The sequence below is a fragment of the Rhinolophus sinicus genome, linkage group LG07 (genome assembly GCF_036562045.2).
Source record: "Rhinolophus sinicus isolate RSC01 linkage group LG07, ASM3656204v1, whole genome shotgun sequence".
Taxonomy (NCBI): Eukaryota; Metazoa; Chordata; class Mammalia; order Chiroptera; family Rhinolophidae; genus Rhinolophus; species Rhinolophus sinicus.
This window is the reverse complement of record NC_133757.1, coordinates 33,439,150-33,452,169: the sequence shown is the minus strand read 5'-3', so window position 1 is coordinate 33,452,169 and position 13,020 is coordinate 33,439,150. Positions and strand designations below refer to the sequence as shown.

At 36.7% G+C, this 13,020-nt stretch overlaps 1 protein-coding gene across 5 annotated transcripts in view; it reads left to right on the top strand.

Annotated features, from left to right (window-relative positions):
• Positions 1–13,020, top strand: part of A1CF (APOBEC1 complementation factor) — a 72,744-nt gene that overhangs the window by 18,123 nt on the left and 41,601 nt on the right. For 3 of the 5 annotated variants that reach the window (XM_019738644.2, XM_019738629.2, XM_019738637.2), the window contains exon 2: positions 7,573–7,716. The exons of the other annotated variants lie outside the window; for them this stretch is intronic. In XM_019738644.2, coding sequence (XP_019594203.1) covers positions 7,618–7,716 — 99 coding nt within the window. In that variant the 5' untranslated portion in view covers positions 7,573–7,617. The remainder of the gene's footprint in view (positions 1–7,572; positions 7,717–13,020) is intronic. 5 annotated transcript variants of the gene reach the window in all.

Here is a 13,020-nt window from a genome sequence, read left to right as displayed (position 1 = left end):
GGAACAAGCGTACTAAGTATTAGGACATTGCATGCTACAGATTCATTTTACTTCTGATCGAGTGCATGTAACTGTAATTTATAACAGGCTGATCCCAAGTCTTTCATTTGTTTCACAAGTAATTACTGAGTATTTAGCATAATGTCAGGCTAAGCCTTCCAGGCAAACAAAGATCAGTATAGTAACTCCTCACTTAATGTCGTTGAGAGGTTCTTGGAAAGTGTGACTTTAAGTGAAAATGACTTATAATGAACCCATTTTACCACAGGCTAATTGATATAAACAAGAGCTAAGTTCCTATAGCTTATTTCTGGTCACAAAAACATCACCAAATTTCTAAATAAAGATCCAAAACCCTTCTAAGAGTAAACATGAAAATAAATATGAGCTACACATACATTTAAGAAAAACGAATAAAACCAGGTAAGATAACTCTTCCAACCCGCTTATTCTAGTTCAGGGTAAAGGTGCCCGGAGCCCATCCCCGCAGCTGAGGATGCAAAACAGAAACCTGACCTGTACAAGTGTCTATCCACAGCAGAGCCACTCACAACCACACCCACACTCACTGAGACTAGGACAGTGTCACCTCACCTGGTCAGCTTTGGGATGTGGGAGGAAACCAGGGTCCTTGAAGAAAACCCACACAGACCTTGGCCCCTGCCAGGAATTTGTTTTTCTTATTAACATTGTAACCAAATGACATTGAGGGAAACCATTTTATTTGAGGACGTGCTGTACAACATACTCCCTACACTAAGGAAGTTCACAGTGTAGTGAGAAAGATAGTCAAGAAGCAAATAATTACACTATTGTGTGCAACAGTCCAGTGGTGTGCAGGCTTTCTTGAGAGCACTGAGGAGGTGGCTCCCAATGTCACCCAGGGAGGGTATTAAAAGAAGCATCCCAGAGCAGACAGCATTGCAATCAAGTCTAGAAGGATCAACAGTGTCACTGTAATGAATTGGGCGGATATGAGAAGGGAAGTGAAGGGCATCCAAGCAGAGAGCCAGAAAGTGTCAGAAAACAAGGTCATTCCCAGTGGCAGGGGATGTGAATGACACTGGAAAGGGAGTCTGGGATCTAATCGTGAGGAAACAATGCATCATGCTAAAGAGCTGGGACTTCATCTTCTCTGCAAGTGGGTTTGAAATTCTATGCCTTGGAATTAGAGATTAGTTATAATAATAATTAAAGTAACATAACAGCTCACACTTATTGGATGGTTAGTAAATACGAGGAACCACTATAAGTATTATACTTTAAATGTATTCTTATTTAATCTTCAAAACAATTCTCTGAAGTAGAAACTGTTATTAACATAATTTTATATGTAAGGAAACTGAGGCTCGGAGTTTCCACCGGGATGGAGGTAAAGGAACAAAAGAGGGGAACTTAGCAGGCTTGGCAACAAGTATATATTTGAACACAGTATTCGTTTGCTAAGAAAAAAACAGTCCTAGAGGATGGGGAGACATTGATCGCAGAGTAATGAAAGCTGGCAGAGCAAGAGGAGACCCCTGGTTTTTCATATTATTAGCCCCGCTTTCACCCCATTTCCAGAATGAATATAAGGAAGAAGGAGAGGGAAGGAAATTACACAAGGAAGTGCTTTCATCTGCAGCAGGCCCTTTCCGGAATCACTTTGCTATTCCTCCACTCTGCCTCTCTCCTCCAACATAAGTCTTAGCAATAAGACTAGTAAATCATGTTGAAGTGCTTGCTGTATGCTTCACCTAAACTAAATACTTCTTCACGGGTGTTTTCTCATTTCATCTGCACAACAGCATTGCTTACAATCTGCTTGTTACCCCAATTCGCAGATGAGGAAACAGATGCTTGGGGCGGGAAGGGGGTATCCATGTTTCTTTCCTAATACTGTCTGTAACGTTTCTCCATGCAACTTTCATTTCTTTGCCCCTTTCTTCTCTCCGTCACTTGCATCTAGGTAGCAGTACTGCTCCACAACCTTGTGGAATTTCTTACTGCAAAATCTCTGCATTGAGAAGCTGACGTACTCAGTGATTATATTGCCTCTCCTTTTCTCCTTTTTATATTTTATATTCTTATGCCTAACACTAATTTATCACTTATTATGTGCCAGGAAATCTTCCAAAGCCGCTGCTACATGTTTACTCAGGTAAGACAACAACCCTGAGAGAAATACCATTACTTCCTCAGGTGAAGATACTGAGACACCAAGAGCTTAAAGAACTTTCCCAGAACCCACAGTAAGCATCAGAATGAGGATCTGAACCCAGAAAGTCCAGCTCTGGGGTCTGCGTTCCTATTCAGGCTTCATCTTATTTGACTTAGCAGGACTTGGCACCCCTGATCACTCATCTGTTCTCAAAATCCTTGCTTTACTTGGCTTCCAGGCCACCTCACTTACTTGGTTCTCCTCCTATCTTTCTGACTTCCCCCATCCCATTCTCCTTTGCCAGTGCCTCCTTGTCTCCCTGACTTTCAAAATTTGGAGGGCCCCAGAGATCAGTCCTGGGACCTGTTTTCTATACTCAGCACCTAGATGATCTCATCCAATTTTACAGCTTAAACATCTCTATGCAGATGGCTCCCAAATCAATGTCTGCTATCTGGAACTCTCCGGTAAAATTCACGCATATATTGAACTGTCCATTCAACCTCTCCACATGGCTATCTAATGGCATCTCAAAATCAGCAAGCCCACAACTGAGCTCCTGCTCTGCTCCCACAAAGTTGTGGCGCCCCAATTCCATTAATGGCAACTCTATTCTTCCAGGTGCCCAGGCCAAAAAACCGGATGCCAACATTGACTTCTCGTTTTTCTCTCACAATGCATCCAATTTATCTGTAAAATAGATCCAAGATTTGACCACTTTTCATCAGCCCCCACTATCATCACGCTAGCCCAAGTGACTGTTATCTCGTAACTACATGTTTCAATGGTTTCTAACTGGTTCTCTCCCCTTAACTCCTCTAACCAACTAGAGTGAGGTGAGTGAGACACTGCCTTGAATGCAAAATTTAAGATGTATCAAAAACACAGTAATCAAGGCAAATGGTATTTTAATGTAATATTTTAAAAAATCAAAATCAATGTAGAAAATTCATAACTTAAAATAGCAAAATTTTAAATAAAAACAGGACCAGACCCTGTGTTTGCATTACACAGCTTTTTTTTCTCCCCTTAGTCCCAGTCTCATTCCATTCCCTTCAATGTGTTCTAAACAGTTACAGGATCCTGTTAAAACTTAAGTAAAATCTGGTTGATCCTCTGGTTTCCCATCTCAGAGCAAAAGCCAGTCCTTACCATGATCTACAAGAGCCTATGTGATCTGGTTGCCCTTCTCTCCTCATTCAGCTTGTCCTCTCCACGTGAACTTTCTCGCTATTCCATCAATAAGCTCCCACCTGAGGGCACCCTAAACTTGCCAGGCCCTCAGCCTGGACCGTTCTCCCCCAAATACTTCTTTCCCTTCACCCAGATCTCTTCCTAAATTCGTTCTATCTGGACCACACTATCTAAAATTCCACCCCACCCCCGCCACACACACACACACACACACACACACACACACACACACACACACTTCATATTCCACTCCATATTTCTCCTCCACTCTTTATTTTTTCTCCTCAGAAATTATCATAAGCACACTGTATGTTTACTTGCTTGTTTATTGTCTCACCCACTATAAAACACTGCAAAACAGATTTAGAGGGAGAGGGGTTTGTTTTGTTCTCTGCTATATCACCAGTGTCTCAAAAAATTCTTGGATGATACTAAGTACTCAGCAAATAATATCTGAATGAATAAGTAATAAATACTCATGAGTGTTTTCTGTTAGCTCCAATGGTGTTAATGCCTGCTCTGTATAGGTTTTGAATTATATTGCCTCAATAAATTACATTGGGAACTACTCTTTCAAATTGCAGTCTCAAATCTGAAGAATTTACAAGGTGCTAAATTAGAAAACATATTGCAAAACCTTCTTTCAAATTGACCAGTTTTTGAAATAAAAGTTTGACTTGCTTAAAAAAATATTTATCTGGGATTCAAGTTCACTCCTTAGATTAGGTCAACGTTGGGAGAGTGGGTTGTTTTTGAGAAATAAACACTGAAGATTAAGTTTCTCTGATGGAAAATTTTGAAATTTATTTCCCCATCCAGATTTCCAACGACTTGACACTATATTGAGATGCTAGAGAGATTTTCTTAATAATTTCAGAGTGACTCTATATGTGATCAAAAGACCTTTCTGATGTAAAGTATCTTTAATCACCTTGACTAATTATTAACCAAAACTAAAAGTAGGTTTTGTAAGTAAAACTTGTTTCACCATGAACTGTTTTCTTTTGATGGGAAAGATGAAGTTCAGCAAAAGCAAATCTACAGCTTGGCCCAAAAGACAACAGACTTTGCCTTCAAACATCTGTAAGACACACATGACTAACCTCATCAGACCCCAAGTCCGTTTATGGCCTGCCTGCTCTTGCAGGTTAAATTCAGCACTGGGGGAAAGTCTGAGAGTGTCATGATGAAAAGACGATTTTAGTAACATTTGGGAAAAGTGCAAAAGTGAGATCTCATCTTAAAAGCTAGTTTTTCTTTGTAAATCTCCGAAATGTCTTTTGTAGTTTTATTTTTTAGAGGATTTATATTGTTTTGTAGAGATTTCTATAACTGTATTCACCAGCCAGTTAGGATTATAAACTGAAAATGGGTCTTGTTTCTCCCCCTACCTGTTAGTATGCACAGAAAGAGCATTTACACTATAAATGTGTCACTGAAGTTACATGGCCCAACCTAGCTTGCTATGTGTATATCAAATTGCCACTTTCAGAAAGACACTTTCTAATTTGTCTTGGCTAAAATAGAAAGTTGGGATTTTTTTTTTTTTTTTAATCACTGCGTTTTGCAAAGTACAGACACAGAAACTGGTATGTTCAGTAACTGAGCTAGCCTACCGCCCATGAAACACAATGCCCTAAAGTTGAGCAGGGGGTGGAGCACATAGCACTAACTACTTCTTGAGAGAAGAAATGAGTGAAAACTGAATTGATCTGAGTCAGAAGCAAGCAAGAATTATTAGAAAGGTCAAGGGTAAGAGAATGGGCACGCTTATATGCAGAGCATAAAACACTTCTGTCCCTATAACAGCTAATGCGTATTCTCGCTCAGGAATCTTGTATTGTTTTTCCTTTGGTTTTCTAAATTATATGGAAAATATTACTTTCTAAATGATGCTTGTCTACCAGTCTAGGGGCTTTTTAAATGTGATTATTTTAATAACACTTTGAAATTGCATTTTACTGAAATGATCACCTGAGCTTCACTTTTTTTTTGTTTTGTCACCCAATTTTTGGCCCAGTTTCCTATATTCGTAATAATCCTTCATTCTAAGTCTTTAAATGACAACCAAAATCAGTATAGAAAATATCACTGCACAGGATGAAAATCTTTTAAAGGGCCTATCGTCAAATGTGTCAGATTTACACTTCATTCAAATCATCATAAAACAGGTTTCCTCTGTCTTGACTGGCAGAACACATTACGCAGAGTGAAAACCCAGCACAGAACCTTCACTGAGCCATCACACTCTCACCTAGCTGGTCCGCGTCAGCCACTATGTACCTGGGAGCATCCAGGGCCTAGTACCACTATAACCTGGAACCATCAGCATGGTTGGTGGGCTCTGTCTTTGCCCTGGGAACCTGCAACTTTGAACAACCATCACATTTGGAATGGGCTTCAAATCCTAGTTCCAAACAGAAAGTCTAGGCAATAACATGCTGACATTGCATATTCATATCTACATACATAAACATAGACATATGCAAACTTCCATAATTTCTTAGATTTTTAACAAAGGGCTTCATGCCCTCTACTGAGTTGTCTATGTGGTATGCGATCCAGGTATTAGCAGGCCCTTCCAGCACCATTCAAAAGGATCCACTGTTCCTGTTTTGTTAAAACCCAGGTGATATTTTTACTACATAAAGTAATTTGCATGATGAGTTCTGTATATCTGCAACCAACACACTCTGTTCTTGAAATTTATCTTTGGGAAGTAAGTAGATAAATATCTTAGTTAACACATAGATAAATGAAGCTAAAACTCTCAGGACTTTTTTTACCTTATACGAGTTGATTTGTTTTTGTAACAGTGCATTCCTCCCACATCTGCAAGGACCATTCTGAATATTCTTTTAATTGATGAGATCTAATCTCATCAATTAAATTGATGAGAAGGGATGTTATTCATTTTTTACTTCTAAAGTTGAACTGAAATTGATTTGTAAAAACTTTTTTTTTATTATAGTTGACATTCAATATTATTTTATATTAGTTTCAGGTATACAGCGTAGTGGTTAGACATTTATATAATTTATGAAGTGATTCCCTGATTAGTCTGGTACCCACCTGGCTAATAACTATACATGGTTATTACAATATTATTTACTATATTCCCTATGCTGTACTTTACATCCCCCTGACTATTTTGTAACTACCAATTTGTACTTCTTAATCCCTTCATTTTTCTCACCCAACCCCCCAACTCCCCTCCCATCTGGTAACCATCAGTTTGTTCTCTGTATCTATGAGTGTTTTCTGTTTTGTGTATTCATTTATTTTGTTCTTTAGATTTCGCATATAAGTGAGATCATATGGTATTTGTCTTTCTCAGTCTGACTTATTTCACTTAGCATAGTATCCTCTAGGTCCATCCATGTTGTAAATGCAAATGGTAACATTTCATTCCTTTTATGGCAGAGTAATACTCCACTGTATAAATGTACCACAATTTCTTTATCCAGTCGTCTATTGATGGGCATTTGGTTGCTTCCGTATCTTGGCTATTGTAAAACAGCACTGCAGTGAACATAGGGGTGCATACATCTTTTCGAATTAGTGTTCCAAATTTCTTTGAATACGTATCCAAAAATGAAATTGCTGGCTCGTAAGGTAGTTCTATTTTTAATTTTTTGAGGAAACTCCGTAGTGTTTTCCATAGTGGCTGCACCAATTTGCAATCCCACCAACAGTGCTTGAGGGCTTCCTTTTCTCCTCACCCTCCTCAACCCTTGTTGTTTGCTAATTTATTGATGACAGCCACTGTGACAGGTATTTCATTGTGGTTTTAATTTGGTAAGAACTCTTTTTTAATGAAGACATTTAACTGGCTTTGTTTGTGGGTGGCTGTTACTGCATTTCCCGAAAATAAGACCTAGCTGAACTACCAGCTCTAATGTGTCTTTTGGAGTGAAAATTAATATAAGACCCGGTCTTCTTTTATTATAAGACCAGGTATAATATAATATAATATAATATAATATAATATAATATAATATAATATAATATAATATAATATAATATAATATAATACCGGGTCTTATATTAATTTTTGCTCCAAAAGACATATTAGAGCTGATGGTCCAGCTAGGTGTTATTGTCAGGGAAACACGGCAGTTGCTCTAACCTTAATGACTCGTTCATAGAGAATGTTTCCTAAAGGTGCCCTTCATGAAAAGGACAATTTTGGACTTTGCAACAGCAATTTACTTAATTTATCTTAAATTTGGTTTCAGTGAGCAACCCTAATTAACCTGATTTTTTGCTGATAATCACTCTCAATGGAATCAAATCACAAATCCGGGGATGGATTGAGCGGCACCCAGAAGGAAGCAGCCCTCCGCGCACTGGTCCAGCGCACAGGATATAGCTTGGTCCAGGTAGGAACTTCTTGTGACATCTGCTGAGACCCACCACTGTATTCAGAGTAGTGGGGATATTAGTTGTCCTAAGATGCAAAAATGGGAACAGTCAGTCATATATCTCTTTAGATGGATGTCCCTTTCCAGTGGTAAAGAAAGTTGCATCATTTCAGTTTTGTAGGTGACCGTGCAGGAAATGTTCTTTCTACTCTGAGTTATCAACTCAATTTTAACTTGTCATTTGAAAGCAGAATCCGTGTCCACAGTTATAGAGACTATCCCAGGTTTGAAAGGCCATTTTAGTAAATGAAAAGGCAGCTGGAATTTACCATCCAAGGCTGTCTGTAAAGCAGAACCAAGGGATAATAGTATGTCAAGAAACAGCAGAGAACAAACTATCCAGGCACTAACATTAGTTTCTAGAGAGATCATTGCAGATGTAGGAAGAATTCTAGATGTGGGATCCAAGGACTGATGATTTGGTCAGCCTAGGTATTCCAGGACCTTCTCTTATAACACCAACCCAATAGTTTAGGACAATATAATAATTTTTCTTCATGTTCAGCATTTTTGAAAAGGAAACAAAAAATCCTAAACTGTCTATTCATAGGTGTTGGTTGTTAAAAATTATCTGTACATTATTGTCTTTATGATAACTCCTTTAGAGAGCTTATGATACATCAAAAAGCAAACTAATATTAGACATAGAAATGATCTTATTTGAAGAAATAATGTTGCTCTTTCTACAGTAAGACAAAATATTTTAATTCTCAACTATTGTCCTTCACCTACATAGTTTTTCAACTTAACCAAACCTGTCTGCTCTTAGGAATACCAATGTCATATGTGGATAACAATAAGATAGGCAAGTGTCCTTTGTCAGATTGTTGCAAAATGTACTACATTTAGTTTTCAAATAATCTTGTAAATCAAGGCATGCTTTTTTAGAGATAATAAAATGCTCAAAGTCATTTTTTAAGTTTTCACCCTAATGAAGAGTATTTATTGAGGCTTTTTTAAGATTTCAGAAAGCATTATTTCATGGTAGACTTCAAAGTTTCATTTTTATTTATATGTAAGAGTGTTCCCCTTCTGGAAATAAATCTCTAATGATCCAAAATATAATGATAGAAAAATATATATAATTTATAATACCTCAACCTCAATATATCACACCTAAATGTATAAAAGGAAGTTATTAAGTATGAACAAACATGTATAATCATTACATTCAACAAACAGAATTTGGAGACATAATCCTAAAATAATATAAATTGTCCATTTAATTTTGTTCTGGGTACTGGTTTTTCCTTGTTCCCCAAATAAAAGATCCTCCACTAAATAATTAATAGGTCTAGTCCACTATACTAAAAAGTTAACTTCATGCAAAGTTAGAGCAATTTCCCTTTCGCAACTATGTCAGGGTGGAATGCGATTTTTTTCTATTGTTTTCTCCTTTACGCGTGCCAATTTGCTAACTATAATTCCTGTCTTAGAGTTGAAGCAGAAGGAAGGGATAAAAGCAAAGGAAAGGGGACAGGAAAATTCTTACATGACTGATATTGGCATTAGCCTCTCTGGGCCTGGCAGGTAAGCTCATGGGACAGTTTGCAGGATCATCAGAGACATGTTTAATTTCATGGTTGGGGAACTCTCACAAGGCTTCCCTCTCCTCTGTCTGGCCACTTTCTTGAGCCTCAATCTCCTCCTGCAGAACTCTTTTTGACATTCCAAGCAGCTCTCTTAGAGAAGATGAAAGATAATCCCTTATTCCTGCATATGGCCACTCTAATCCCCTGAAAACCCTCACATATTCTCTGACCCAGCAAAACCCGGAAACACAGGTGACACCAGGACAAAAGCAGCAGGCCAACCACTGCTCCGCAGCAGGTATCTCAGGAGTGAGTTAGACCCAGCAGCCTAGCGTGCTCCCAAATGAAGAGAAAACCAATCAAGCTCTCTGATTTTCCTCCGACTCCTCTCCCCGCCTTAGATAAATGGAGAAACACTGGGCAATTCCTCCCATTTAGGGGGAACCAGGATTCACAACACACCAGCAGTGCTCTCCAAATATCTTTCAACAAACTCCAAACTTTCCCCTCAAACTCTTCAATCTTTTTTCTAAACTCAGGTGTAGAAGAGGGGGCAGTGGGGGTTCACTTAAGAATGTAAAACATTTAAACAGTTTCCTCCACCTCTTTTTCGTACTTGGTGATCCAGGGATTTGGTTTCATATCCAAATCAGAGGCCGAAAGAGTTCCATTCTATCTTAAAATCCTGTTACAAATGAAGTAGTATTCAGTCATTAAGTGATCATTTTAAAAATTCTGCAGAACAAAAAATTGTAATGTTATAATTACAGCTATGTAAAAAACTTGCACGTAATGTATTTTTAAAAGAGACTCAAACAGCAATGGAGATCATCTTACAAACCTAATGCGATGATCTAAGAATATTTGCATTACAAAGGAAAAACACCAATAGGGCTATGTTACCTTTATAATTTAAAACGTTTTCAAATAAAATACCCCTAAAAATATACGGACAATCTGCATATTACTTTGACCTTATGTATTTAATTACATTCAGAAAGTGTTAATGAGAACATAGATCACAAATAATAACAAAATAATACTAAAGATTTATTGGACACATATTCTAATTGTTTTGTGTATATTAACTCATTTAATCCTTAGAACAACACTATGTGGTAGCTATTATGATTATCTTCAACTTCCAGATAAGAAAAACAAGGCACAGGGAGGTTAGGTAACTTGCCCAAGATTTAAAGACTATAATTCCACTACTGTTGGCCAAAATTTCTAGCAAGATTTATAGAACTAAGAGCTGTTATCAGGTTATCTTTATGATTGCAATTGTAAAGGTAAGCATGCAAGGGGATGCGAAAAATATTTTGTGGAGCCTAAATTTCGTAACATAATTCCTTTAAATAATACTTATTTGTCAGCAGAATGACTACTGGATCAGAAATTCTCCAATAAGGCAGAAACCTAGAATTCTAAAACCTAGTTATCTAGACTAAATCCTCTAATCAAGATGTAAACACACACATGACTCAGTTCAATCATTTTGAGTGAACTGGAAAATCCTTCCTGATTTTGGCTGCAGAGTATTGAAAATCACACAGGACTTCAAATTAGAGACTGCTCTCTACTACATACAAGTAGTATGATCTTGAATAAATCCTTTAACTGTGCGAGGGCTTAATTTTCCACAAATTTGACTAGGACATTCCCCCACTCTATCAGACATGATTTTGTGATTCTATCATCTGCTCAATCTAGTCAGCTAACTGGACTAATTGGCTGGAAAACGAGACCAACATGTATTGAAACACAGCTTCAAAATCTTTGTATTAAGTTGGTGCAAAAGTAATCGCGTTTTAAAAGGTTAAAAACAATTGCAAAAACCGCAATTACTTTTGCACCAACCTAATGACTTAGAGAAAATCCATTAGCTTTCTCAATACTTCTGTCTTCCTACTCTGGATCAGAGGAAAGATTAACATGATTATCAAAAAAGGAGAGCAACATCAGGTTTACTTAAAAAAAAAATAACCTCTCTACAAAAATGAAGATAAATATCTTAATACAATTTATGGAGCATACCCATAAAATGATCATTTCAAATTTTATGACAATTGCTATATTTGGGTATGCAGGATTTACATCTGTTGTATCTTTGCAGTCTCTGATACTGAATGTTGAATGCTTGCAAAACAAGAATTAAAAAATAACAGAGGGTGACGAATTTGTGCTCTCTTATCACTAGCAGGACAAATACAGCTGTCAAAAATAGGATTTCTCAGGTTACTTAATAACGTGAGCCAGTCTGTTATATTGCACTTGATGCAATAATACCTGCCTGTGAGGGTTTGAAAATATACTTTGTGATATCATTTTTATATAACTGGATATTTTTGGATAGTGATCACTGAAAATTTTTATCAAACTACTTCAGAGAAAAAAAAACAGTACAATTCCCTGAATAATGTAGAAATTTAATAAATATTGATAAAAATTGTGTAATGTTGACAAGTTAAACTTCCAACTTCATAGCTGCATTATGCCACAGAGGAATATTTGGGAAGTGTGCTGCAATGTTAACTTGTAAAAAACAGTCTTTGTCTCTAGGCAATGGAATTGTGTGTGGTGCTCTTTCTCCCGACTTTTTCACTCTTAACTACACTTCTCAGATTTTCCAAAACTACCATATATCTTTTTGAGTGTCAAAGAAAAACGTCACATTATGATGATTCTTTCCTCAGCAGTGCATCAGTGATGTGGGTCATAGATTCTGTGACATGTGATGCTCCTTCCATCTGGAGTTTCCTCCTTAAAATGAAGAAAATACATTTTTCATACATGAGCATTTTCGGAAAACTTTCCACCCAATGTGAGGTTAGAGTACATTAATTTTAAATCTACGACAACTAAAGCCAAAGATACGTTTAATACAGATCACCCTCAAGTAGTCTGAATACTTTTTAAAAGTAGACTCAGGATACTTATATATTATTTTTAAATTATTTAAAATGTGGCATGTATTAAGCACTGTTTAACCAAATACCCTACTGATAATCTATTTTCTAAAAATCATTACAACACAATAAATTTTTATGAGGTTGACAGTCGCAATGCTTTCTTAATCCAGTGGTGGTCCTTGGTAAACATAAAGGGTTTTGGTTTTGGTTTTGGTTTTCTGTTTCGTTTCCTTAGGCCTTATTCTTGAACACAATGTGTTGGTTGGTGTGAGGCTCTGGCATTGTAGAACTATAAGATCTAATACCTGACCTAAAATGCATATAAACTAGTTGCAATGAAAATAAATTTATCCACAATATAAACTGACAACATAAGATGGTATTAAATGAGCAATCCAGGTGAGGTTGCTACCTTCCTGTTTAAAGACTTAAAATTGACCATGGTCTTTGACCTAAGGAATGAGGATAAATATTTAGACATAAAGATGTTCATAATAGTGGAATTTATAATGTTTAAAAATAAACATATCCTAAATGTCCAATAAGACTGGTCACATAAAATATGATCACCCTTATATTTCCAAATCATATAGTCATGTAAAACTATAATTTCAAAGAGAAATTATTTGGGAAAATGTCCAAATTTTAATGTTTAGTTAAAAATCAGAATGTACAACTGTATATATCAATGTCCAAATAATATTTTAAGAAATTATTCAAATGCAATAAAAACATTGGAAAATAAAATGTAATCGATGATTGAGGTAATTTGTTCTTATTTGATGCTCTTATTTTCCAAACTTTCTACAATGAATGTG